The 25,693-nt window shown below is 43.3% G+C and overlaps 4 protein-coding genes across 4 annotated transcripts; 3 read left to right on the top strand and 1 right to left on the bottom strand.

Annotated features, from left to right (window-relative positions):
* The first annotated feature begins 1,339 nt into the window (after nt 1-1,339).
* On the top strand, nt 1,340-10,958 carry LOC133911496 (exosome complex exonuclease RRP44 homolog A-like). Its single transcript, XM_062353755.1, is given in 24 exon segments — nt 1,340-1,557; nt 1,637-1,777; nt 1,878-2,035; nt 2,914-2,969; nt 3,104-3,226; nt 3,327-3,457; nt 3,542-3,781; nt 3,861-4,018; nt 4,108-4,348; nt 4,513-4,669; nt 4,749-4,821; nt 5,815-5,936; nt 6,073-6,125; nt 6,755-6,861; nt 6,984-7,038; nt 7,151-7,250; nt 7,327-7,438; nt 8,311-8,431; nt 8,554-8,613; nt 8,697-8,802; nt 9,341-9,436; nt 9,512-9,593; nt 9,761-9,826; nt 10,512-10,958. Coding segments are annotated over 24 exon segments (2,808 nt in total). The 5' UTR covers nt 1,340-1,503; the 3' UTR covers nt 10,708-10,958.
* A 2,484-nt stretch (nt 10,959-13,442) lies between these two features.
* On the top strand, nt 13,443-17,023 carry LOC133911494 (MLO protein homolog 1-like). Its single transcript, XM_062353752.1, has 14 exons — nt 13,443-13,710; nt 13,837-13,894; nt 14,310-14,539; nt 14,629-14,745; nt 14,905-14,965; nt 15,054-15,139; nt 15,237-15,311; nt 15,443-15,531; nt 15,618-15,667; nt 15,770-15,810; nt 15,916-16,089; nt 16,191-16,226; nt 16,340-16,468; nt 16,571-17,023. Exons 1-14 carry the CDS (start codon nt 13,588-13,590, stop codon nt 16,907-16,909), a joined length of 1,608 nt encoding a protein of 535 aa, XP_062209736.1. The 5' UTR covers nt 13,443-13,587; the 3' UTR covers nt 16,910-17,023.
* Nucleotides 17,024-17,100: 77 nt separating this feature from the next.
* On the bottom strand, nt 17,101-19,658 carry LOC133911495 (uncharacterized). The gene is made up of 8 exons (XM_062353754.1): nt 19,369-19,658; nt 19,188-19,253; nt 19,053-19,095; nt 18,684-18,738; nt 18,472-18,520; nt 18,221-18,288; nt 17,992-18,109; nt 17,101-17,460 (listed from the first exon to the last, which is right to left on the bottom strand). The coding sequence occupies exons 1-8, from the start codon at nt 19,492-19,494 to the stop codon at nt 17,347-17,349; spliced, it is 639 nt and encodes a 212-aa protein (XP_062209738.1). The 5' UTR covers nt 19,495-19,658; the 3' UTR covers nt 17,101-17,346.
* A 128-nt stretch (nt 19,659-19,786) lies between these two features.
* On the top strand, nt 19,787-25,104 carry LOC133911493 (dolichyl-diphosphooligosaccharide--protein glycosyltransferase subunit 1A). Its single transcript, XM_062353751.1, has 10 exons — nt 19,787-20,034; nt 20,151-20,195; nt 20,742-21,370; nt 21,474-21,621; nt 21,707-21,883; nt 23,053-23,121; nt 23,211-23,300; nt 23,508-23,666; nt 24,320-24,544; nt 24,700-25,104. Exons 1-10 carry the CDS (start codon nt 19,921-19,923, stop codon nt 24,889-24,891), a joined length of 1,848 nt encoding a protein of 615 aa, XP_062209735.1. The 5' UTR covers nt 19,787-19,920; the 3' UTR covers nt 24,892-25,104.
* Nucleotides 25,105-25,693: the final 589 nt, after the last annotated feature.

Raw genomic sequence — 25,693 nt, 5'->3', positions numbered from 1 at the left:
CAAGAAAGATGGGTGCACTGGGGTTTAGACAGGTTCGGACCGCACGGAGGCGTAACATCCTACTCCTGTGTGAGTGTTATATCTCTCCTTGAAGGGAATTCTTCAAGGATGTATCTGGTTACAGGGGTGAGCTGTCTACAGAGAGCTTGAGGCTCTCGTGTTCTAGCTTGGCTTGAGCTTGTTTGTGATGTTCTTCGCCTTTTGATCTGGGCTTCGTGTGCTTCTTGAGGGTTGTCGGGGCTTTCTTGCCTTGTTCACCTTGATTTTTTTAGTCTCTTCTCTTGATCTCGTCTTGTCTAGCTTCGTCCGTCTCTTGGCTTCGCTCTCTTTCCTTTTATAGGCGCACCGACCTCGACTTATCCAGAATGGGAAAGAGGGGGCGCGAACGCCAAGGCGCCACGGAGAAAGGCGTCATCATTCCGTTTTGGCGAAGTGACAGGGGCGGTGGAAAAATACGGCGTGCATCCGACTACCCGCCACTGCGGATGTCCTCCGGCGTCATTAAGAGGGCTCACCGGGTAGCCACAGAGGTGCTCGGTGCGCCCACCCTGTCTTGTTCTTCTGCCAGGGCAGGGTGGCAGGCGGAGCGCTTCGATTTTGGCAACGCTATCCCGAGGCACCCGGGTGAAACCGGACGGGACCTGTGCATTTAATGGACCCACGCCCCCCTGCCAGGGCATGACAGGATCTGACACTAGGGCGTGGACAGCTGAGAATGTCAGGATATCAGGATGTCAGGCCGCGCGTGCCTATTAAATACGGTATTGGGCCTTTGACTGGCTGTTTGGATCATCGGGGGACTACAGTACTCGGGGGTAGGCGAGAACCCTTCCGAGCACTTCCTTCCCGGTACTTGTACTCTGCGGATCATCGGGGAACTGGGGTGCTTGGGAACCAGAGGCGGCGGCCCCGAGCACCTTCTCCCGGGACTTAGCTTCTTCTTATCTCGCAGGGTGGACCTCGCGGGATGGTGACGCGTGGCGGATGGCCGGCCCGATCTCAGGACTCAGGGACCACTGGTTCCTGATACACCGACAATAACAAATAGCTAAAAGGTTCTACAATAGTAGCAAGGTATCTACTTCGTTGAGAAATGATTGCATGGATGAACTTTTGAGGTCATAGGCTCGGATCTATATTTCCCTTTTTAAGTCTTATTTGTCTCGATTTGCAGATTATAAATTATAATCATAATCTACGATATGAAACAAACATGTAGATTGTACAATACAATCATTTATCTTTCATCAACTTATACAGATTATACAATTTAATTTTTTATAATTCACAACGAACAAAATAGGCTAAGCCTCAAGTTTGAATGTTTGATAACCTCACAGGTAAAAAAAAAAAGTGAAATGAGCTCACAAGTCCAACCAAAGCCTTCCCAAACGACTCGAACCCAAACCCAAACTCAAACTGAGGCTAGTTGAACCAGTTAAACCCCGACACCCCTTGCCGCCGCCGCCGCTTCGCCGCCCGCCCGCCTTCGACCTCGCCAACATGCTGCAGAGCAAGTCCTTCGTGAAGAAGACGAAGCAAGGCCGCATCCAAAAGGTCATTACTGGGCGACACCACCACCTCGCGAGGTGCCCCAACCCAAACCCTACCTAACCCCGTCCTCCCCTCCCCGCAGATCGTCAGGGAGCACTACCTCCGAGACGACGTCTGCTGCGGCGCCGTCTCCTGCTCCGCCTGCGACGCCGACGCCAAGCGCAAACTCCGCGCCGACGCGGCCGTCATCCTCGTCGTCGACACCAACGTCGTGCTCCACCAGGTAGCCCACACCCTCCCCTTGTATCTCTCTCCTGCTTAGTTTCCTCGTAGGGTTTAGGGTTGAGGGTGCGGAGGGATGATGCGTCGAGGGGTTGTCGCAGATCGATTGGTTAGAGAATCCAGCAATTGAAGATGTTGTCGTGCTGTCGGTGGTGCTGGACGAGGTGAAGAATAAGAACCTTGCTGTTTTCAACAGGATTAAGGCCCTGTGTACCAACGATGCACGGAGGTTCTACGTTTTCGCCAATGAGCAACACAGGTGCGCCTGTATTCTATCATGTTGTGTTCATTGATAGTTTTTTTGTCAGTTTGCTCTCTTCATATATGAACCAAAAGGTTCCAGGTTCAAATTTGTTGTTGATAGAATGGTGCAGATAAAACCACTGGAGTAGTTATAGAATTATATTTGAGTTGATAGAAAATTAGGGAAAATTCAAGGATTAAGGTAAGATCACTCGTATCATCTGATACTGTGGCCACATTTTTATAGAGAAATTGCTGAGGTTCCGTCAATCAGGTCTAGTCGATGTTATCTTTCAAAAAATCGCGTGTTACAATGGTGCTTCCTTCAACTCACGTATTCCTTTAATATGCATGACTATGGAATCTCATTTTAGCAGTATCAGCCTAATTGTGCTAATGAAAATGTCTCTATGCAAAATCCATTATAAATGTACAATTAATCATCTAGTTGCCAGCAAAAAATGGCCATGTTCTGAGAAGGTTAGATGATTCATCATGAAAAATCGTTTTGTGTTGTCATGTGTCTAAGTCTCTTACAAGCCTATATTTTTCCTTATATTTCCTCTTTCAAATAAAAAATGTGGATGAACTGCAAGCTAAAAAGGCAATAAGACATCTCTTTCTATAGAGCTAGGTTGATCATGGTAGCAAACTAGTGATGCTGCTGCATGCTGGCATTAATAAGAGCAATTCACCATCGAGTTATTTTCAATGTTTGAGGGAATTAGGTTCCTAAGAACAGGAAAATATAAAATCTAATTGTATGCACTTTACCCTCTATTTCTGTATCGCTGAAAGTCATGTAAGCTATTTATATCAAAACTTGCATCTTGGCGACAACCTTCCCTTTTCCTTGCCAAGATAAGTTTCTCACTTATTGAAACAAAAACACAGGGATACTTATGTCCAAGATATGGTTGGGGAGAGCCCTAATGATCGTAATGACAGAGGTACGGAATGACTTCATTAACCGGGTTTATTTGATGGCTCATCTCCACTTATTCCACGTACAATTCATTTTGCATCGTATATAGGATAGTTTTATTCTCTGATCTTTTTCAGCTACTGTTTCTTTCCCTTTCAGCAATTCGTGTCGCTGTTCGCTGGTACCAAAGTCATCTTGGTGAGAGTGTGAAGGTTTTGCTGATTACTAATGACAGAGACAACAAACGGAAAGCTACTGAAGAAGGCCTTAATGCCGAGACAGGTGCTGTTGGATAGTGCGCTACAACAAATTTATGCCCGGATCTTCTAAAATACCGAAGAAATGATTTTATGGTAATCTCAATAAATATTTCTGTTTCCAGTTGAGTCATATGTAAGATTGCTTGCTCAGCCTGGTTTGCTCGATTTGGTGGTGGTTCCAACTAGTGGAGATGTTAACATGGAAGATGTAGAAGACCTTAGACCATTCAAAAAGAAAGTAATCTACAGCGAGGTATTCTAACTATAGACTTGTGCTTTCTTGAAATTTATGATCTAGTGTGAAATGTACCCCTGTGTTTTCTTGGTATTATTGTAGCACAAACCAATGTCAGAAATTACATCTGGTCTGCGTTGTGGAATCTACCATCAAGGGAAGCTTCGAGTTAATCGTTACAATCCATTTGAAGCATACGTTGGAAACGAGAGCATTGGTGATGAGATTGTTATCCATGGCCGTTCAAATATGAACAGGGCCTTTGATGGTGATATTGTTGCTGTTGAGCTCTTGCCACAAGATCAATGGCACGAGTCAAAGTCATTTATTGCAGATGATGATGCTATTGCTCAGTCATGAAAGAACAAAATGAAATGCATACATTTTTTTTCTTATTTTGGTGAATTTTGCTGTTTTTTCAGAAGATGAAGATGAAGATGTCCATCTGGTTCCTAGTAGTGCTGATGATGCTCCTCGGAACACCAGTTCAACACAATCAACAGTTGGGTCATCAACTGCATCTGTTTCTAGTTGTCCAATTGGACGCATTGTTGGTATAATCAAGCGAAATTGGAATTCGTGAGTTTCTACAAGTTCTGAATATGGTTTCTAATTAGGATAAATACTACTGATCTCGATAGAAATGATAATGTGCCGGTGTACTGCAGGTACTGTGGGTCCTTGGAGCCGATGTCCATGCCTGCTGGTAGCGGGGGCATTGCTCATGCTCTATTTGTTTCAAAAGATCGAAGAATTCCTAAGATTCGAATTCAAACCAGACAGCTTGAGAATCTCCTGAACAAAAAAATTATCGTTGCAGTTGATTCATGGGATGTTTTGTCTCGATGTCCATCTGGACACTATGTACGAACCATTGGGAATATTGGTGACAAGGAAACTGAAACAGAGGCAAGTATGCTTTAAATTTACAGCTGCATCAAGTGCTATGAATAGTACCGTTTCATTTACAATTACTATTTAGGAGCTGCAGTTTTAATCTACCTCATTATGACTTGCATGTGAGGGCATGTGCTTGATGGTAGCATGCTAACTGATGTTTATGCATGAAGCAGGTTGTCTTAATAGAGAATGACATCAACACTAGACCTTTCTCTACACAAGTCCTTGCTTGTTTGCCACCTTTGCCTTGGACATTGTCACCTGAGGATTTGGCTAATCCTAATAGACAAGACTTGCACCATGTGAGAGTCTTTAGTGTGGACCCACCTGGTAATTTAATCAAGATGCCTGCAATCTGTTGCTATTTTATGTAGTTGCATTGAGTCCTTATGCTTCAACTGCTGTATAGGTTGCAGGGATATTGATGATGCACTACATTGCACGCTACTTCCAAATGGGAATTTTGAAGTTGGAGTTCATATCCTATCAATTTATGTTGTAAATTATTCTATGCAGCTCAAATTTAGGAGACAAGTTTATCTTACGAGCATTTCTTCTTATGCTTGGTCATCTTGAGTTAATATGTACCTTCTTCACTTTCTTGTAGTTGATGATGGTTTTACTTGTGCAAATTGTGGCTAGACTCTGTTGCATTTATCTGGCTTGGGGCATGTCGCATAGACTTGATTGTTTACTTACAAATGGAAGTAGTAAATCTGTAAATATGCAAAACACGTACTCCCTCCGGTTAAAAAAGTTATATTTTGGGTTGCGTGCAATCAAGGTATCTAAACATAATATTTAATAATTTCTTTGCATATTGAGAATTAACATTTGAAAATAATATGAGTATATTTGTCTTGAAAAGTAGTCTCATAACATTACAATTTCGCTATGTTTTAGAAATATAGTAAGTATTTCCCCCCAAAAAAGAAATATAGTAAAGCATAAATCTGTGGTCAAAGTTGTGTCTTTGGTATTGTGTCAATGTCCAAAAGGACACTTATTTGTGACCAGAGGGAGTAATCCATTCTCTTAAATATGCATCATATAAATATATCCACACGGGTGTATCAAATTGGAAAAGAAGTGTTATGTCAGAGGTTACGGTTCATGAGTCATGTCTTAATTCTGTATGGTCTCTGCTTGGTGTAAACAGAAATATTTGCTTAATAGTGAATTGTATGATTGGGCATTACTAGTTTTCAATTGGAACGCCATCTTCCACACACAGAAAATCCTCAATGACATAAAATGACTTAATTTGCATATAAAAAATGGGCATGAGCAAGCTGTTGCACAATATGTGATCACCTACGTTGGTGATGCTTGAAACTCGTTATGATAAAACATCTTTTTCCCTGAGCTGGGTGACAATCTTTCTGTCGTTGGCAGTCAATTTTTTTGGGACTTGTTCTTTCACACTGCGCTACCGATACGCAGATTGCAGTTCTTGACTTGGCCTGAACAGATATTGCTGATGTCACTAATTTTGTTCACCCTGGTACCCCTCTTGATGAGGAAGCTGCGCAAAGGGGCACCTCTGTTTATCTTGTTGGGCAGCGGATTGATATGCTTCCAAAGCCTGTGACTGAAGGTGCCAATGCTCCTTATATGACATGCATACTAAATTAGCCAAAATGGAATATTACTATTTCAATTGAAGAAATACTGCCTGTAATGTTAATATGTAGTAGCTGAATTGACTTTCTCTTAATTACGTTGGTTTCCAGATGTTTGTTCTCTTTGAGCTGATGTTGAGAGGTTGGCATTCTCTGTCATTTGGGTGAGTGTAGTTTGTGATATTTTGTTAGCAATTTCCACTTGTCAGATGTTTATTCCTTGGATATTTCAATGTTGTTATTACCTTTTATATTGTAAGTAAAAAAGGTTTGTCATATGGAACATATGTCCACAGTGTTGCTTCCCTAGCCCTGTGAACTCAGGGTTGTCCATATTATATTCAAGTTTAGAGACCACTGCATGATTTTGCATATGTTTCCCTACTGTTTCAGCTTTCATTATGCATGTTATATTACTTATTAGTGTCCCAAATTTGGACGATGTACTAAGGTGACTTTACCTTTTTGTTTTGTGATATTATTTCTTCCTATGCTTGCTGCCCCTTTTAGCTAATATTCTGAATCCACACTTGATTAGTTGATTTATAAATTGCATTACCCTTACCCACAGAAAAGCCATCTCCAGGATTATTTGTGCTGTTAAGGCTTACTAACTTGTTAGCTCATACGATAGTTCCTGTTCCCTATGTTTCGGATATTGGCAGAACCATGCAATTTCTGATGCTCTGATATTATGAGAAGAGTACTTATTGTCATCTATCCTCTGGCTTTTAAAGAAGCATACTAATACCCGCTTCTTGTTGTATTGGTATTTGGAATATTCTGTTTACAGGAAATGACTCCTCATGCTGATATCATATCCACGAGATATACAAAGAGTGTTATCAAATCTTGTGCTGCAATGTCTTATGTAGAAGCCCAAGCAAGAATGGATGACAGGTGCCTTCTGTCATTGCACCTTCTCAGAACATTACTATATGTGAAAGTCAAACTTGAAGTTGGTCTAACAAGTCAAAAACATTATCAATGAACTTGGTTGCTTTCTATTGTCCATTTTTCAGCCGTTTGGTCGATCCACTAACTGTTGACTTGCGGAACTTAAATTCATCAGCTAAGGTTTGCTCTTGTGTTAGCCATTCTCGTACTGTAATGAGCGTTTGTCTGTTACAATATAGTATTTAATACTGAAACATGACCTTTTAGATTTATGTTTTCATAGCTTATGTAGATCATGAAACAACGACGTTGTGAAAGAGGGGCTCTGACTCTTGCTTCTGCAGAAGTAAAGTTTGAAATCGATAGTGAAACTCATGATCCTCTTGACATAGGTATGTGGTTCTGTAAGAGCTCAATGTGCTATTGTAAAATATATATTCATAAAGTACTTACATTGAAGTTCAACAGGAATTTATCAAATTCGCGAGGCAAATCAAATGATTGAAGAGTTTATGTTGGCTGCAAATGTTTCTGTTGCTGAGAAGATTTTGAAGCACTTCCCCTTGTGTTCATTGCTAAGGTAAACTTTTGTTCTGTTTTTCATCTTGTCACGTTCAGATCAGGTTAAATTTACCATTCTGCATTCTGCAAATTCAAAGATATCTGAACTTCTTTGAAAAGCCCTTTGGAATTATTGACCTTGTCTTATCCATTAAAATGAATACACTTGGTGACAGTCTGACCATGTCAACTTCTCATTTATGACCTGTTTGTTCAGGCCTATGTAGCTAGATGCAATCATACTATAACCCGATTCATCCAATTTGATCAGAAGTGAGTTCATTGTTGTTGTATAGCGAAACCAATCTCACAGGACAGTCCAAATCAATGAGATGGGAAGCCAAAATCATCATATGACTGCCACCACAGACAGTCAGGTTGTATGTCTCTGAACAATAGTCTTGGTACAAGCTGGATCAATGGTTCCTCTTTGGCATATAATGTCTTCATGCTGTCTCCAAATGTAAATTATGTTGCGGAGATACGATGAGTCAATTACTCATGCACCCAGTGCCAATACCAATATTTTGGCAGTTAGCACCTAAAGCTAACTTTTAGGTCAGCTTGTCAGTATAATAATCCTCATGCAACTTTGTGTTGGCAGACATGAAAGGCCCACTGATAATTAGTCACTGTTTATCTGGATGCTTATTTCACAGCAAATGTTGATCTCAATCATGTCGTCATGCAAATCAATCTTTAATGACAGTGTTCTTGTTGAGCAAGGAATTATTTACAAAATTATCATTTGATTGCTTCTTTAATTTTTCTCCAGATTTGTGTCATATTTCAAATCGTTTTCTTCAAATTTAGTAGGAAAAAAATTGTCATTTGACTTCCTGACCTTTTTCTGAGCTTGTTAATTTTCTAACATTCTCTTGTTGGCAATAGGCGCCATCCTAGCCCAACGAAGGAGATGCTTGAGCCATTACTTCGTACCACCTCTTCTGTTGGCCTAAATCTGGATGTTTCATCCTCAAAAGCATTAGCTGAATCACTTGATAATGCAAAGGTGAGAACGAGCTGTATTATTTTACTTTCTGTATTGCTGCATTCAAGATACTAATGGACTGCAGCAGGGTAATACTTGTTTGATAGTGTTATATTGACCCCTCGTTACTGCATGACATGCAGAGTGATGACCCATATTTCAATAAGCGTGTCAGAATTTTGGCCACTAGATGCATGACACAAGTAAAGCCTACTATACCGATGTTGCCTTTATAACTTACTGATTACGGACATATCCATATAACTTCCCCTGTTGCAACACACAGGCCGTTTATTTTTGCAGTGGAGGTTTGAGCTTTTCTGAGTATTACCATTATGGGCTTGCAGCTCCTCTGTACACTCATTTCACTTCTCCTATTCGCAGATATGCTGGTTAGTTTTCTATTGCCCTTGGATGCTCTGTTGCTTGAAGGTATTATTTGGATTTGATTGATTGATGATAGTTGGTAATGCAAAGCCATTTATGATCTCCAGCTGACCATTTTCTTCATGTGGCCTTCAAGCTAATTAGTTAATTAACTTTCGGTATGGTGGACCATCTGAGCCTTTCCGCACAACATTAATCTTTTTGTACCATTATTACTTTTACTATATTTTACTATTACTAGTACCTTTATTATTATTATCATTGTTGTTGTTGTTTTCTCATCATCTTTTTAGTTGGATCTTGTGGGTTTCATCTCTAATCTACCCCAACTTGCTTGGGACAAAGGCTTTGTTGTTGTTGTATTAATCTTTTTTGTAACCTGGAGTGCCGTTATACATGGATGATCTAGCACTCCTGCGTGTGAAACGTATTGTATATAACCTGTGATACTTGTTAAATAATTGATCATTCAGTTTGGCTGTACAAGCATTGCAAGGACATAAATTGTGGTGTTGTTTTTGATTCTATATCCTTTTGTTGCAGATGTTGTTGTTCATAGGTTGCTAGCTGCTGCTCTAGATATTGCGAAGCTTCCACCGGTCTTTCAGGATGGTCCACAACTTACAGGCATCGCTGACAGTAAGAAATCAAATGCACCACTGAAGAATTTTTTAAATCCATTTTGCTTTGGTACTGATATTATTATCATGTCAGACTTGAATTACAGGCACCGAAATGCTCAGATGGCAAGCCGAGCATCAGTTGAGCTCCACACCCACATATATTTCAGGACAAGGTACAGATCTTGATTGTCAGTGGCTTAAGTGTGTGATAGGTTTGCAGTAGATAGCACGTGAAATTGTGATTAGGATCAGGGCACAAAGTAATGACTTCAGGTCTGTTCAAGCCTTCAAAAACCATGTACATCGTTGTTTTCTGACCGCTGAACTTTTTACTATGCAGGCCAACTGATACTGAGGCTAGGATAGTAAAAGTCAAGGCAAATGGTTTCATAGTCTTCGTCCCAAAGTATGGATCTCTCTCTCTCTCTCTCTCTCTCTCTCTCTCTCTCTCGTTCATTTAAAGCACTCCTGGTAGGAGAAACTAGATATGGTAGACTGTTGGACCTTTTTCGCCCCTAATATTGGGTAGACCGTGTACTTTGGCAGTAAGGTACTGAAGTATTGAATTGAAGAATTCGAGGCCCGCCTTCTGCAGTAATTAAAAGCCCGTGCAGTTCCTCCTATGTGTTCTCATCTTGATTAAAAGTCCAGGGGTGGTATATATATATATATATATATATATATATATATATATATATATACATATACATATACATACACAAGTGCTATTTTACATCTATGGTGTAACGTATTATTCTATACATCCTAGGCATATTATTCTACACCAACTGAACAAAATTTCAATACTACCGAGCAAAATTTCAGTAGTATGTTTAGTAGGTACAGAATAATATGCTACACCATAGGTGTAAAACAGCATTACTGATATATATGTATATGTATGTGTATGTGTATATGTATGTGTGTGTATTCTTGTAAGCGGTCTATGAAAGGGAGTAGTATATAACTGTGTGCCTTATTCTTCCTCGTTCTCAACCTAGGAATGTCAGTTGTTTTTATCAAATGTTACTATACACGATCTGTTGGTAAGTGTATTCTTTTGTTATCATTGTTTTACCTCCCGTTACCAGGTTTGGCATAGAAGGCCCAATCTACCTTACTTCGAAGGGAGACAAGGGTGGTGATTGGGTTGTTGACGAGGTACACCAGAGAGTAACCAAGCCCGGAACAAACATCAGTTATGCAATCCTGCAGGCTGTTAGGATTCATATGGAAGTGGTTGAGCCTCAGTCTCACTGTCCAAAGCTGCAACTTACCCTCATATGAAAATGTACAGCTGGACTGTAACATTAGTGCCCATGTCCCAGCCCACCCACATCGCTTTGTTCTCGGGCCTATTCTTTAATTCAACATTGGTGATTTACGATCTGTAACACTAGCCACAAGGTCATGGCTTTGTCATATCAAATCAGCATATGGATAGTTTTTTCTCTATACATGGGGACTTGGTGAGTGGATCGTACTCGCAGCTGTGAAATAGCTGTTATATATGACACTAACCCGTTAATGTGAAAGAATTGTTATGCACGCTGCATTCAGTCTATTCCGAAAGCAAAAATTATTTTGCACGAACAAGTCTACGTGCCAGATCTTATGAGAATTATAATTATTTAAAATGCTGCCGATACATTTCGTGTTCCTCATTTGTTTGTCGTCTTATCTCCATTCAGCTGGATCAGATGTTCAGTATTGGTAGCTCAGAGTAGGAGTGACATGAACACCGTCGCCCACGGCGTCAGAGCCACGGCAACCAGGTGCGTTCACAGGAAGATGATAGAGCACTCCTCTTCACCCACGTCAAACAGCTGAGCTATTGTGCCTGCATTGGAAAAATGATCACCTGAGGCGTGCCCTCTTGATGCGAAGGCATTTCAAAAACCAACATGCTACAGGAGTAGAACCTGCATTACCAATGCTCATGGCTAGGGGAACTGTGGACTGCAGCAGGAGTACATAGCGGTACAGGGGAGATCTCGGTAGATACCCAAGCTTGGCGGCTGCTGAAACCACGCCGATGCCGCAGGCAGGGAGGATGATTAAACGTATGACAATGATCGATATGACCACAGAAGGCTTGATCACCGTCCTGCCTATACCTGGTTGCTCAACATTGCAAATGAAAACATGGAAGGCATGGTTATGGGCTTATAGCATCAAGGCAGTGAGCAGTACCTTTCGTTAGGTTTCCACCGAGGATCAGAACAGTGCATGAGATAGTAGCATCTCTGCTCCAAAGTTTGACATGTCATCCAACAAGTCCATGCATTTTTTTGGAGGTCACAAATGTTCGCCGAGAGCCTCAAGAAATGAAGTAACGCTGATGGTTACACTCACGAAATTGGTGTTGGACTGTGCACACGCTTGTTCTGGGCCGCCATGGCTGCACACATCCGCATCAGCCCATGAGGGCGTTTAACCTGAACAGCCCAGTTACTGTTAGAGCCCATACCGATGGACTTCGCCATCACAGCAGGCGCCCAGTCCATGCCTCTCCATTCTCATTACGAGCGTAATTAACCTTCGCAATCACGAATCCAGCACGCTAGTCGCGGAATTCAACACCGGGATAAGCACGGAGCCTGTACGAGAACGGCGTGCGGCGCCGGCGGCGCCTCCCGGCCGAGCAGAAGTCCACGCTCAGTTCGCTAAAAATCTCGTGGCGGAAGTCCACGCCTTGTGTGCTATAAATAATCTCTTGCAATTCATTTGCCACTGGGAACTGTAAACGCGAGCTGCGCACACAGTCCACAGCGGGCATGTCGGCTTGACGTCGTGGCCTCTGATTTTTCAGGGAGCGGATGCTGCGTGCTGGTGTGCAAACGGAGGGCCGATTCTGCCTCATTCAAATAAAAACTCTAATGTCTTCCATCACCTCAAAGAAAATTCCAAATCAACCTAGGACAATTCTGTCTCGTTCAAAAACCAATGTATACCATTTATCGTGGGGTTTCACTCTTTTGATTCACTTGACTGATTCGCCCCGATCCGTTCCAGAACGCGACTTCCCCCCTTGGTCCCGGCAACCCAGCCAAGTTGAGCTCGTCCTCACGCACAGGGCAGGCCGGTCCATCGCACTGCCAGCCGATAAATCGCCTTCAGTAGTCAACGGCAACGGCACCATCTATTGGGTTTTGGTCCCTGTCTTGCTATTTCGAGTGATTTAGCGTGGATGATTAGCTCCTGTGTGCACATGACGCGATTTAATTTAATCACATAACATGACCGGTCACCTCGCCGCCCATAGTAGGCGCCAAACCCATCCTTTCCCCGTCTCAGTTGGTGTCCTGCTGCCTTGCCATTTTCACGTTATTTTTATCTTGCTACCTCGTAGCTGCGGCAAAGGAAGGGGGGCCAGTTTGCCGGCCGAGCACTAATAAAGCCTGCGTGCCCGATCGCGCGCCGTATGGAAGGGAAAATTTCATCAGTCCCTGTGAATGCATGGATTATCATTATTATTTATTTTATTAAAATTCGTATTGAAAAGTTAAATAAAAAAATTATAGACTAAATAAAAAATTAATAAATAGATTAATATTAAGTAGGAGAAATAAACGAACGAGATAAACTGTATGTCCGCATCCCACTCGAATTTTCCTTTCCCAACTCCGCACCCATGCACGCTTGATATGTCAGGTTCACGACTCCAACCGCTAGAGAACACCGTTTCTCGGAAGAAAAAGGTTCACGACTCCAACCGCTAGAGAACACCGTTTCTTGGAAGAAAATTCTGTGAGACCGGGTTTTTCACGTAGACCCCCGTCACACCACGACACGTGCCCGTGCGTACGCAGGCCCGCACGTTGCGCACGCCGTGCAATCAAATGTGCACGGCGTGGATGAAGATCTCACCAGGATCCTTCGCGCGTGAGCCTCATAGAAGTTTCTTCCCCGTTTCTTACCGTGCACCTGAGCCAAATCGCTCGATCAGTCAGCAGCTGCCACCTCTCCACTGGCTCGCGCGGCACGCACTTTGACGCGGCCCGGTCCGCCGAGCCGCGCTGTTAAAAACGCCGGGGGCCGTGTTCCCTCCGCTCGCCCTCGACGGTATACGTGCGTAACGCTTGCGCGCCCAGCTCGGCGGTGGGTTTGCTCAAGAAAGAAGAGAGCTCGTACGTCTCTGCGCACGACTACGTGGTTGGGTAGCAGATGGCCGGGGGCGGAGGCGGGCGGGACCTGCCGGACACGCCGACGTGGGCGGTGGCCCTCGTGTGCGCCGTCATAGTGCTCGTTTCCGTCGCCATGGAGCACGGCCTCCACAAGCTCGGCCATGTACGTGCCTACCACCACTTGCCACTGGCGCCCTGGTGATCGATCATTCATTTGGCATGTGCTCTAGCGACTGAATTTGTTTCGTGGCTTTTCCGCAATCGTCCGTTCTTTTTGCTCCTGGCGCAGTGGTTCCATACGCGGCAGAAGAAGGCTATGCGGGAGGCGCTCGAGAAGATCAAAGCAGGTCGGCTGCTTTATTACCACTTTTTTACCTTCTTGCAAATGATTTGAACTCTAATACATAGTCTCCTCTAATACATAATTACCACTTTGGTTTTGTTTGTTTCGTTTTCGGTTCGGTTTTTGTATGGTTGTTGAAACTTCTTTTTTAATTTCAATAAAAACCGAGTAATCTCCCGTCTAAAAAAAATAATACATAGTCTCCTCTAATACTTACCGAAATTAGTAACAACTTTTTCCCAAATCAAACCGCAAACAGTACCTGCACTAGAATTGAAGTGGAACTGTTGCGTAAGACAGTAAACACCTCTACTTGCACATAAACAGATAACGTACGAGTTCAAATTTGATGTATTCTCGTGTCCTGGATCCTGACAGGCTATTGGTGATTCTTTTTTTCTGTATATGATCGCCTGCAGAGTTGATGCTGATGGGCTTCATATCCCTGCTCCTCGCCGTGGGGCAAACGCCCATCTCCAAGATATGTATCCCTACCAAGGCTGGCAACGTCATGCTGCCGTGCAAACTGAAGAAGGACGGCAAGAGCAGCGGCGATGGCCACCGGAGGTTACTCTGGTACCTTGAAGAAGAAGCCAACCATCGTCGATTCTTGGCCGGCGCGTCTAATGACGACTACTGCGGTAAAAAAGTGAGAGCAACGTTGCAACGTCGATTCTTGCTTGTATTATGATGAAATAAGGAACGCAATAACTTTTCTTGTTTTGCTTGGTTTTGCAGGACATGGTATCCCTGATCTCGGCAAAAGGTGTTCACGAGCTGCATATATTCATCTTTGTGCTTGCTGTGTTCCATGTTGCTTACAGCGTAGCCACAATGGCTTTAGGGCGTCTGAAAGTAAGCAAAAACCAAGCATATATTTTGCTGCTACTTCTGTGTGCCCATTTCTTTCAGATTTTTTTTTGATGATCAACCATTTCATTTGAAAAGTCAAAGTAGGCACTTATATTGCAATTACAAAATACTAATTCCGTCGTAGCATGTTCTTGTATTTAGATGAAAAGATGGAAGAAATGGGAATCAGAGACCAACTCACTGGAATATCAGATGGCAAACGGTAAGAACCAACTTTGCCTTCTGAACCTAACGCGTGTTCCTGAACGCATGCATGATCATAGTGAAGCTGATACATGTAGTTCTTGCAGATCATTCACGATTCCGATTCACCAATCAAACATCGTTCGTGAAGCGGCATCTGGGCCTCTCAAGCACCCCTGGAGTCAGATGGATAGTGAGTTCGATCATGCACCTGATCTCTGAGCCGTTTATTCCTGCAACCTATTTCAGCATTTCTTATCCACCTGCATTCTTTGGATATTTGCTGCTAGGTGGCATTCTTCAGGCAGTTCTTTGCGTCGGTCACCAAGGTGGACTACCTGACCATGCGGCAAGGCTTCATCAATGTACTAAACCTCTCCCATTTGCAATTGTTATGACAGAATAAGATCTCCTTCAGAATAAAACAACTACGAATAGAACTGCTTCCTGTGAAATCTCTTTGTGCTAAACAGTTTTTGTGTGTTCTCCTGTGCAGGCGCATTTGTCGCACAATAGTAAATTCAATTTCCAGAACTACATCAAGCGGTCACTGGAGGACGACTTCAAAGTCGTCGTTGGCATCAGGTTCTCTTCTATAGCCTATACTCGTTCCAGATACGTCCTTCTCCTCGGCCTTGGATGATCTTGACACATTTGGCTGGTTTTTGCAGCCTTCCGCTGTGGTTTGTGGCGATCTTCATACTCTTCCTTGATATCAACGGTACAGCCTTGTCCCATCTCATTCTTAGCTGCTCAACCACATGCTTGCAACTGGTCTTGTAATCACCATCGTTTTCTTGAAAATTTCTCTTCCTATGTGCAGGACTCGGCACGCTTATTTGGATCTCTTTTGTACCACTCGTTGTAAGTGTGACTTCCTCTGCTGAAAGGAACAATGAACCTTCCCAGTTGCAATTTCTTTAGTTTGATTCTAGTCCTAGAACATAAACGAGCCTGTCATTGTTTCAGATCCTCTTGCTAGTTGGAACCAAGCTAGAGATCGTCATCATGGAGATGGCCAAAGAAATACAGGACAAGGCAACTGTCATCAAGGGAGCACCAGTAGTTGAGCCAAGCAACAAGTTCTTTTGGTTCAACCGGCCTGACTGGGTCCTGTTTCTCATACACTTGACACTGTTCCAGGTACATGTGTAATAGTATTTAATTAACTACTAATTCATCTTTAAAAAGAGGACAACAAATGGCTGACTCTGCCTCGCTCATCCTGCCTATGGGGTCACCAGAATGCATTCCAGATGGCGCATTTCGTCTGGACACTGGTAAGTAGGCGACTTGATTATTGGCCTAAGCCCTGAAGCCGTTGTTCATTCATTCATTCGTACTGGATGAACTAACTTGCAGTGGCTAAGTTCGTTTTGTTGTTGTCATACAGCTCACCCCAGGGTTGAAAAAGTGCTACCACGAACGCTTGGGCCTGAGCATCATGAAAGTTATGGTGGGGCTGGCTCTTCAGGTCCTCTGCAGCTACATCACCTTCCCGCTCTATGCACTGGTTACACAGGTGAAATAATCGTCGATAAAAATCTCTGTAAATGCTCTTGAAAAGAAGAAGCATTAGGATCACATACAAATCCAACCTTGTGTGCGGTTGCGTTGCGTGCAGATGGGCACGCACATGAAGAAGACCATCTTCGAGGAGCAGACGGCCAAGGCGCTGATGAAATGGAGGGACGCGGCCAAGGAGAAGACGAGGCAACGGGAGGCAGGGCTCGACGGGTTGATGAGCGGCGACACCACGTCACCGAGCAACTCGCCGGTGCACCTGCTCCACAAGCACATGGGGAGGTCGGACGATCCCCAGAGCGCCCCGACCTCGCCTAGGCGGGGGCAGGAGGTCGGAGACATGCAGCATCGGCTGCACAGTCTAGACTCGGGGTGGAGGAGGGCGGCCGTGGATATTGATATCGCCGATGCTGATTTTTCGTTCAGTACTCAACAGTGATCAGACGAATTTGTATAGCCTGCTTGTCTTTTCTTTTGTATAGCATGCACAGGAGGAAATATTGACACGCTAGGGAAGTTACGTTTATTATTATTATTATTATTATTATTATTATTACAACAGATCCTCTCCGAAGAAACATGCAAAGGAGCATTTCACAACAGCTAATTACCTAACCTCCTCCTTCACTATAGAAAAACTAAACATCAATCCTTCTCATTACATTCAATAAAATAATGTACAGCTGCAAAAGGCCAAAAATGCTAGCTGAAAGAGCTAACAATGTGAACCTATTGAAAGCCATCAGTACTTACACTATAACAAGAAAGCTAATCGATAAATCCATAGCTTTGTGGAAGAAGAGTTGTACACTACAAAAATCTGGATTACTCATATCTTAACAAAAGGAAAAAAAAAAATAGAAGCACGGCAGCAGGCTAGTCAGCTTTTGCACGAACCCTTCTCTTGTGAACAACTATCAGGACCAATGACACTACCATTCCAATCAAATGCCCAGCAACTGCACCATAGGTGACGCAGATTGGCCATTCCTAACAAAAAATCAAAGAAACAGAATAGTAAGTGGCCAAAGGGATGTGGAGGCGATTACATTATTCAGTTGTTAGGCCCAGCAAAGGAATTATCAATTTATCATTGATGTTCCACTAAATACTTTACAGAAAGTAAGATCTACGTTTAAATTTAGGGGAAAAAAAGATCATGACGAGTAGTTCAAAAGCAGCAACACGCAACAGAACGTACAGCAAACCTATGAATTTCATGTCACAGCTCTCAGAAAGTTCAGTCAGGAAATACGGATGGTGATTTTACCAAAATCACCCAATTCCCACGGGAATATACCAATATGGGCAGGTACTGTTCGTAATTTAATGCCTGCGGCCATGTTTGTGGGCGCAAATGCTTAACCAAGTCAGGTCGTAGGCATGAATATGTTCCATAGAGCTACTTTTTCAGTGGTTATGTTAACAACTAAAAGTGCACAGACATATCCATATGATAGTGCTTTTCCATGCCTAGGTGTTGACAACATACTGCATGAGATTCAAAGCTGGTATCTTTACCTGCCAAGGTCTCTCCCAGTCAAGGGGCATAGGCCAAGCACCGAGCCATGCTCCTATTACAGCTCCATGACAAGGTGCAGAGATCATGTAGTCCATAACATCAGTTGGTACGAAATAACTGCAAATGTGAAAGGATAACCAGAATGACAGGCCGCAGTTGCTGGAGAGTACAAAAGAAACATCTCTTGGATGAACTCTAGCATTCAAAGTTTACGAGTCAGGAAAATACATGGAATGAGAAAGCACATTCTGCCAATCAATCTTGGATGCTCCGTAGACACATGCTGCGGGAACAAACTGCAAGGTCATGCATTAGCTTGTCATGCCCCGATTTATCACAGTTCTATAGTAAATATGAAGTGTAACTCATGATGTCCAGAAGTGCCAACACAAGAAAAGCAAAACTGCAAGTGGTCCAGCTACGATCTTGTGCTCAAGTGCTTAGCTTAGTACAAACAAAGCGGAGGAAATTGCACTTACTGTGAACAGGGACATGAGAAGTGACCAATAAGTCGTTGCTATCCAGTACCTGCAAATGCACACTTTCATCAGATAAAGGACTGTTGGTATCTATGAATTGAAATATCCTGGTGCATTATACTAAAATCAGATATAGGATACCATTACACAGCAAAACAGTAGAAATGCCAATCCTAGTAGTGATTGATTAAAGCTCGTCAGCCTACACTTACTTGATTCCGACAGGTGCACCAAGAACAATTGCTCCAAATGCATTTAGGAATGCTCCTGCCAAATAACATTGTGTACAATAAATACAAAGATTTTGCACTTAAAAAAAATGAATTGCCATAAGGACAAGGAAACGAAAATAGGAAATCTAAACAGATCCTAGATAACTAAATAGTTTGACTGTTAGTCCACAAGACCAACCGGCTGGTATTACTAAATAGTGATTACTGGTTCAGATCTCCAGCATGGAGCTGTTTATTTTGGGCTTCAAAATCATGCAGCAATGTACTATCCTAAGAGTTATGTGATCCTTCGTCGTAGCTAAAGAAGCCAGATCAAAGTAAAAATGCTGTCAAGAGAATAGAGCTAACCCACGGGCAAGCCGAGCAATCCTCTCGCAGCCGCCTTGAGAAACTGCAATAAAAGGAATACAATCACCCAATTATAAACTCTGGCATCGAAATTTGAAGGAACAATTGAACAAACAGGTCGCACGCGCGCCTCACCGAGCAGCGTGTGGGGTCCCGCCGGAGGTAGCTGAATACCGCAATGACAATCGGCGCTTCACAGACCTAAGCGAAGAGGTGAAAAGCTTAGTTCGGATCGGAGGAAGGATGGGGGGTGGGAGACAACTGGGGGAGGCAGAGGCGAGATGAGGCGAGGAGACAGGAATGGGAGGGGGAGTACCACGAGGAGGCGGAGGGCACGCGCGGGGTCGGAGACGAGCACGCCGCGGCCAGCGAGGCCGGCGAAGCAGAGCGCGTGCGCGGCCGCGGCGGTGAAGGCGCTGATCTGGGTAGCCTCGGCGCGCATGGCGGGGCCGCGCGTGGGGAGGTTACGCGACGCACGCAGTGGTGGGCGCCGCGGCGGCGGCGTCGTGGCCGGTCGGAGTCTTCCCGACTGCGGCCGGTGGTTCAACAGGTCTTCTCGGGCGGATGCTGGTGCGGCCGGTTGGGTCTTCTCGGGTCGTTCTGGGCTGGGTCCGTCAACCCAACGTTGCAACGACGCAACCAGGCAGAGTCGGACGGACACGTGCGCCACGTGCCGGTTCAGGGATTTCCCCAGGTCCAGATCGCACCAAAAAAACCGGACCAAAACCCACGAAACGACTGACCCGGCCGGCCGGCCGCGCGGCGCCGCCTCTCTCCTCTTCGCGCACACACGCCCGAGGGTTTAAATCGCCTCCTCCCACATCTCGCCGCGAATCCAACCTCCCCGACGCGATCTGGCGGCGGGAAGATGGCGACGCCGCTGCCGCCTCTCCGCCTCGCCACCCTCCTCGTCCTCCTCCTCGTCGGCGTCCTCGCCTCCACCGCGCGCGCCGATCTCGTCATCTCCAGGGCAGATCGGAGGGTCAGTAGTGTCCTCCTCGCCTCTCGCGCTCCAGATCGCGGAGTCTTACTCCTCCCACCTCTTCCGCTTTAACACTCGCAGATCTAACGGTGCGTGGGTCTCCTCTCTCGTTGCAGGTTGATTTGACTTCGCATATCGTTCGCGTCCTCGCGTCGCTCAAGGTGCGTTGCTGCCTTGCTGATTTGTTTATCTAGTGTTGAGTCGTTTCTCGCTGAAGCACTGTTGCAACCTGTTGAACTCCCCATCCTGTAGTAGTTATGCTACCTTGCTGTTTGCATTATGTAACTCGTCTCATTAGCCTTAGCCTGAATAAGATGCTGCGATGTGTCGATGCAGTTAGCATTCACGGAGTGAAATCCAACATTTGTTCAGCCCTACAGGTCTATTCACCAGTGTCCAAGTTCTGTTATCAAAATTTAGATACCCCAATTCTCTGGCCCACCAAATTGGACCGGCTTATTTTAACCAATTTATAGTGGATGTTTGTTTAACTCTGTTTCATGTATAGGCATCAGTGTTTCACTGTGTCGGCAATACCTGCTATGAGTCCTAAAATCCTCAACAGTAACTTTGAACCTTTCTGTTATAAGAATAGCATGCCTTATGCAAGCGCTCAGAACCGGATGGAATTGGGCTTACTCATGCATGTGTGGTGTGTTGGAATTTTGCTGTTACACTATAACTTACATAGTCCTCATTTTGTTAAGGTTGAAAATGCTGACCCGGACCCTGTCTCTCAAGTTTTAATGGCTTTTCCCAATATCCAAGCCAAGAACTTAGCAGCAATAAGAGCGTTCGGTACTGAAGGAAAAGTGAAGGGTCCAAGTACTGTTCTGCCAATTGAAGTTGTTCAGCCTTCTGGAGCTCCCCCAGAACTAACGTTCTTTTCAGCATTGTTACCTAAACCTTTGGAGAAGGGCAAAACTCTACATTTGGATGTCCTGACTGTATTCACGCACTCTCTCCAACCATTACCAGATGAAATCACTCAAGCTGAAGCGCAACTTGTTGTCTATCAGGATAGTGCTCACTATCTTTCACCTTACCCTGTTAAGGTACAGACACTTACTATCAGATTGCCTGGTGGAAGGGTTGAATCATACACAAGGCATCCAAACGCAAAACTTGTGGATTCAGAACTAAAGTACGGACCATTTGAAGATCTTCCCCCGTTTTCCTACTCACCTGTGATCGTGCACTTTGAGAACAACAACCCTTTTGCAGTTGCAAAGGAAGTTATAAGGGAGATAGAGATATCTCACTGGGGAAGTGTGCAGATTACGGAACACTACAACATTGCCCACGGTGGTGCCAGACTCAAGGGTGAATTTTCCAGGTTAATCTCCTTTCTGACTTCTGTTTTAAGTTTTCAGTATCTCAACTTGTAACTAGAGAGATAAATTATGTCCCGAAGTAACTAATTATCTGTTCCCCTGCAGGATTGATTACCAATCTAGACCTTACATAAGAGGGGCTTCATCTTTTAGGCATCTTATTGCGAAACTGCCTCCAAGGGCCCACTCTATTTATTACAGAGATGAGATTGGTAATATTTCAACATCACATTTGTGGAGTGATTCAAAGAAGGTACTCTTGTTATCTATCTCAGCTATCAAGGTTGTTTCAACATCTCTTGCCAAATAGTTTTACATAGCAAGCTTTCTTATTTCAGACCCAGCTGGAAATCGAGCCAAGGTTTCCGTTGTTTGGCGGGTGGCAAACAACCTTTACCATTGGCTATGGTTTACCTCTTCAAGACTTTGCTTTCTATTCTGATGGAAAGAGGTTTCTCAATATCACATTCGGTTCTCCAATGGAGGAAATTCTGATAGAAAAGCTTACTGTAAAGGTATGGTACTAATGTGCATCAAACAATTATCTCTAAGAAGATAAGGCTTTCCGTTTGCCCCTTGTGTTCTACACTTTGATCTGCTACTTAGTACTTACACTGTTCCACAATTTAAATCCTACTAGGCATAATAATTTGCAGATAAAGTGAACATTAGTTGTACTGAATTGGAAATTGGCACATTTTCTCTAAATTTTGTAACCTGTTTATGTTGCCTTTTATGATTTAGGGTCTGTTTGGTAGAGCTCTCTCTGATTCAAATTCTCTGCGGAGAGTGATTCTCTGGGGGAAGTAATTATGTGGCTGAAAGTGATTCTTTAAAATAAACTATATGGTGGAAGTGATTCTGTGCGGGAAGTGAATCAGGGGAAGCTTTTTTTTCAGCTCCCCAGCTTCTAGTTCATTTCAGATAATCACTTCTACGGATTCCACTCAGGAAGCTGAAAGCTGCTGTTTTACAGAGCTTCTCCTGATTCCAGCTGGAAAGCTGCTCTGAAAGCTTTGTCAAACAGACCCTTAAATCCCATACTGTTATATGCCAGTTAGAACTATCGCTGTATTTCCTGAGCCTTAGAACAAGAATGTGCATATGTTATGTGCAGAGAGTACTGTTCACGCTCAGAAAATTACTGTCCACTCGCGTGAACAGTACCACGCGGTGCTGTAGCGTGTCTGGTTAAAGAGATGCTTTAGTTTCGGTTTCAGGGAAGGGATAAATTAGTTCGAAAGGTCAGATCACTAGAGATACGTTAGGAGAGTCGGATTAGAAGTAGTCAAGTTGGATTCAGTTAGGATTGAGTTAAAACTGTCTGGAAGGAATAAACAAGTTGTAATCAGATTGGTTCTCTGTAAGTTGGCTAGCTATATATAGTAGGCAATAGCTGTGTATTAGGAATCAAGCAAGAAGAATTAATCTACTCTTCTGTAATATTCTAAGTCTCTCTCATCTATAGTTAAATCTCTCATCCCTACCAGCTGACGCCGCCTGGCTATCCTCCCAGCGGATAATTACCCCCGTTATATCTTAGGATCATAACAGCATAATTCATGCAAGAAGTAACGATTAAGTGTTGTTATGCTGTTAATTTTTCATATTCCTTGACTCCTTGTAGTGATTGTATTACTTTTACTTTCAATTCTCCCTTGTAAGTATCTTTGTTGTTGGGCAGGTTGTTCTACCTGAAGGTTCAAAGGATATTGAAGTTTCACTTCCCTTTCCAACAAAGCAATGGCAAGAGGTGGTTTCTCACTGAATGATGCAGTGAGCAAATTTCTGAACCTATTCAAGTATTCTTTTTTTAATTAACAGCAGTGTCGTGCGGTGCAGGTGAAGTATTCGCATCTTGACATTGTTGGAAGGCCAGTTGTTGTCTTGGAGAGGCCTGTTGTTGTTCCAGAGCATAATTTGTATTTCCAGGTTTTGCTTTGGATTTATTATTGAGTGATTTATTTGGACAATGGTTTTATGAAAAGGATAACCTGTGCTAAACCATTAATCCAACCAAATAACCTATAGAGAAGAGGAAGTACTGGTTCTCAAACCGAGTTAAATTGTTAGTTTATTGATAGTTTGATAGGTATGAACCAGAGCAAACTTGTTTGTTGATTCCTTTGCAATATGCAGGTGTCCTACAGATTCAATAATATATCCTTGCTCAGAGAGCCATTAATGCTGATTACTGGTTTCTTCCTCCTGTTTGTGGCCTGTATTGTTTACATGCGCACTGACATGTCAATCTCCAAGAATTCTCCTTCTTATTTGGCCAAGCTTCAGTGGGATGAGGTAAATGATTATTTATTCAAAAAAGATTTCCATTATTGATGGCTTGCTGAAAACTGTTTTAGATCTGCCTGTAATTATCTTCTCTTTTGGCCTCTTCTACTATGATATTTTCTTATGTGATGTGTCACATTCACCACTGAGCACTGGGCATAATACTACTGATTAGTTTACAAACCAAAAATGAGCAGGGTTTTGAACACATACTTCACAGTGGGAGTATTTTCATTGTCAGCAAAAAAAGTTACACAACCTGAACTGCTGAAATTATTTGTGGGGATGATATACTAACTAGAGAGGCATTGAAACTCTGGACATTTCAAATAAGAATCCCGTCTATTCTACTTCCACTAATGTGTTTTGGATGTTGCACGGGAGCCCATGATGCAGGATCAGGTTAACAACTATTGAGAGAAATGACAAGAGTGAGGACTTAACCATTGTGGCATCCAAGCAACGAACTAAATATGAATGGTTTTAGATTAGGTGCATGCCTGGCTAGTAGGGAAGGCCAAGTCTGATAATTGACCAGAGTTTTGAAAAAAATCTTGAATTACTGCAGTACAAACTTCTGTTATTATTTTGATCTTTTGGAAACTTCCTTTTATTTTCTGCAGTGCTAATTTCTGCTGGCTAATTCATACTTTCCGGTACAGGTGCAAGCCACTGTTCAGAAAATCCAGGGTATCTTTGAGCAATGCTTAGCGGTTCATGATAAACTGGAGGCCTCATTACGTGATTTGTCTAGGACAGGAGACGTTCAGTCTTGCAAGGCAGCTCGTAAAACGGCTGATGCACAGTTTAAGGAGTTATCGAAAGAGCTGAAGCCATTGTTGAACTCTCTACAGTCATCTCCCCAGTCTTATCAGATATGGCCAAAGGTTGGTTATTATTATTAACCGAACATATCTTGTGTTGGCATACCATGGAATGAAGTCGAGAAACTGGTCTCAAGTGATTTGAATCTAAACTAACTTTCTGCGTTTACATTGTTCTTAAATGTTCCATTTTGGTTACTGTTTGCATTCTGATGCAGGTCGAGGACTTGATTGCAAAGGAGAGAGAGATGCAGGAGAAGCTCATGACAAGGCATTCTACCGTAGTTGACAGCTTTGAGAAGAAGCTGCGTGGTCAGGATGTAGAAAACAGGATTGCTTTGCAGCAGCAGAAAATTGCTGCCCTGAGGCAAGAGGTCGAATCTCTTCTGGAGTACATTAGTGAGATTTGAGCGAATCTGTAGCATCATATATCTTTACCCTTTAGTGATTACTGGTTAGACTTTTGGTTTTGCCTTGATGTTGAACTCCAGTACTCCTATAGATTGTGTCGGTAACCACCTTTTTCACAGTTGAGGTCTGGAAATTGCAAAGACCATGAGTAGCATTGTAATCATTCTGGAACTGATAAAAATGCCATGCAGAACCTTCACCTTTTGGACTCATATTGTTTGTTAGGTAATCGCTCTAGAATACCCTGTTAGTGGTTTATTTGGAACCGTAGCTATCGTGAAGATAGTGAGTAATACTTGTCTGTGATCCCCATCAAGGCTGACTGGCTGAGGCTAAAAAGGAGCTCCACATGTATGAAACTGAACATGGTTGGCTTTTTTGGCGGGATCACACCGCTTGCGCTCACTATTCTCTGGGACCACATGTAAAGATCAGTGATCAGTGGTTTGTAGGTGCCCTTTACGTGACCTATAAACGGAACCTTGTGATGTGGGATCCCGATTTGGTGATGAATGCCCTTTGCTTTTCCATGTGCAAGGGAGTTAGATTTTTTATTTTGTTTTTTGGATTTACTCCTGCATCAGCATCTCTACCTTGCCTAGAATAATCAATTGCCCCATCAAAAGTTTTCAGGTATGTTCACAAAAGATTAGCGAGTCTGTTTCATAGCTCGCAGTGCCTGTCCATCGGACCATTACTAAAGATTTTAACGAGGATGCGCAGTGCAAGTTCTTGTGACGCTACTTCTTACGTGCCACATATCTCATATCTCATATTTTTTACTATATTTTAAAGGAGTTT

This window comes from Phragmites australis, chromosome 3, assembly GCF_958298935.1.
Source record: "Phragmites australis chromosome 3, lpPhrAust1.1, whole genome shotgun sequence".
NCBI lineage: Eukaryota > Viridiplantae > Streptophyta > Magnoliopsida > Poales > Poaceae > Phragmites > Phragmites australis.
The sequence above is the reverse complement of the archived record's forward strand: the minus strand, read 5'-3'. Positions and strand labels throughout refer to the sequence as shown.

What these genes read in the sequence shown, in the direction of transcription:
- LOC133911494 (XM_062353752.1), top strand. Translation starts at nt 13,588, where the DNA reads ATGGCCGGGGGCGGAGGCGGGCGGGACCTGCCGGACACGCCGACGTGG. An exon ending in TGCGGCAAGGCTTCATCAAT is followed by an intron (nt 15,312 to 15,442) that starts GTACTAAACCTC and finishes TCTCCTGTGCAG; the next exon opens with GCGCATTTGTCGCACAATAG. An exon ending in AAAGTCGTCGTTGGCATCAG is followed by an intron (nt 15,532 to 15,617) that starts GTTCTCTTCTAT and finishes TGGTTTTTGCAG; the next exon opens with CCTTCCGCTGTGGTTTGTGG.
- LOC133911495 (XM_062353754.1), bottom strand. Translation starts at nt 19,494, where the DNA reads ATGCGCGCCGAGGCTACCCAGATCAGCGCCTTCACCGCCGCGGCCGCG. An exon ending in GGGACCCCACACGCTGCTCG is followed by an intron (nt 19,096 to 19,187) that starts GTGAGGCGCGCG and finishes CTTTTATTGCAG; the next exon opens with TTTCTCAAGGCGGCTGCGAG. An exon ending in ACTGGGAGAGACCTTGGCAG is followed by an intron (nt 17,461 to 17,991) that starts GTAAAGATACCA and finishes ATTTTTTGTTAG; the next exon opens with GAATGGCCAATCTGCGTCAC.
- LOC133911493 (XM_062353751.1), top strand. Translation starts at nt 19,921, where the DNA reads ATGGCGACGCCGCTGCCGCCTCTCCGCCTCGCCACCCTCCTCGTCCTC. An exon ending in TCTCCAGGGCAGATCGGAGG is followed by an intron (nt 20,035 to 20,150) that starts GTCAGTAGTGTC and finishes CTCTCGTTGCAG; the next exon opens with GTTGATTTGACTTCGCATAT. An exon ending in TAGAAAAGCTTACTGTAAAG is followed by an intron (nt 21,884 to 23,052) that starts GTATGGTACTAA and finishes GTTGTTGGGCAG; the next exon opens with GTTGTTCTACCTGAAGGTTC.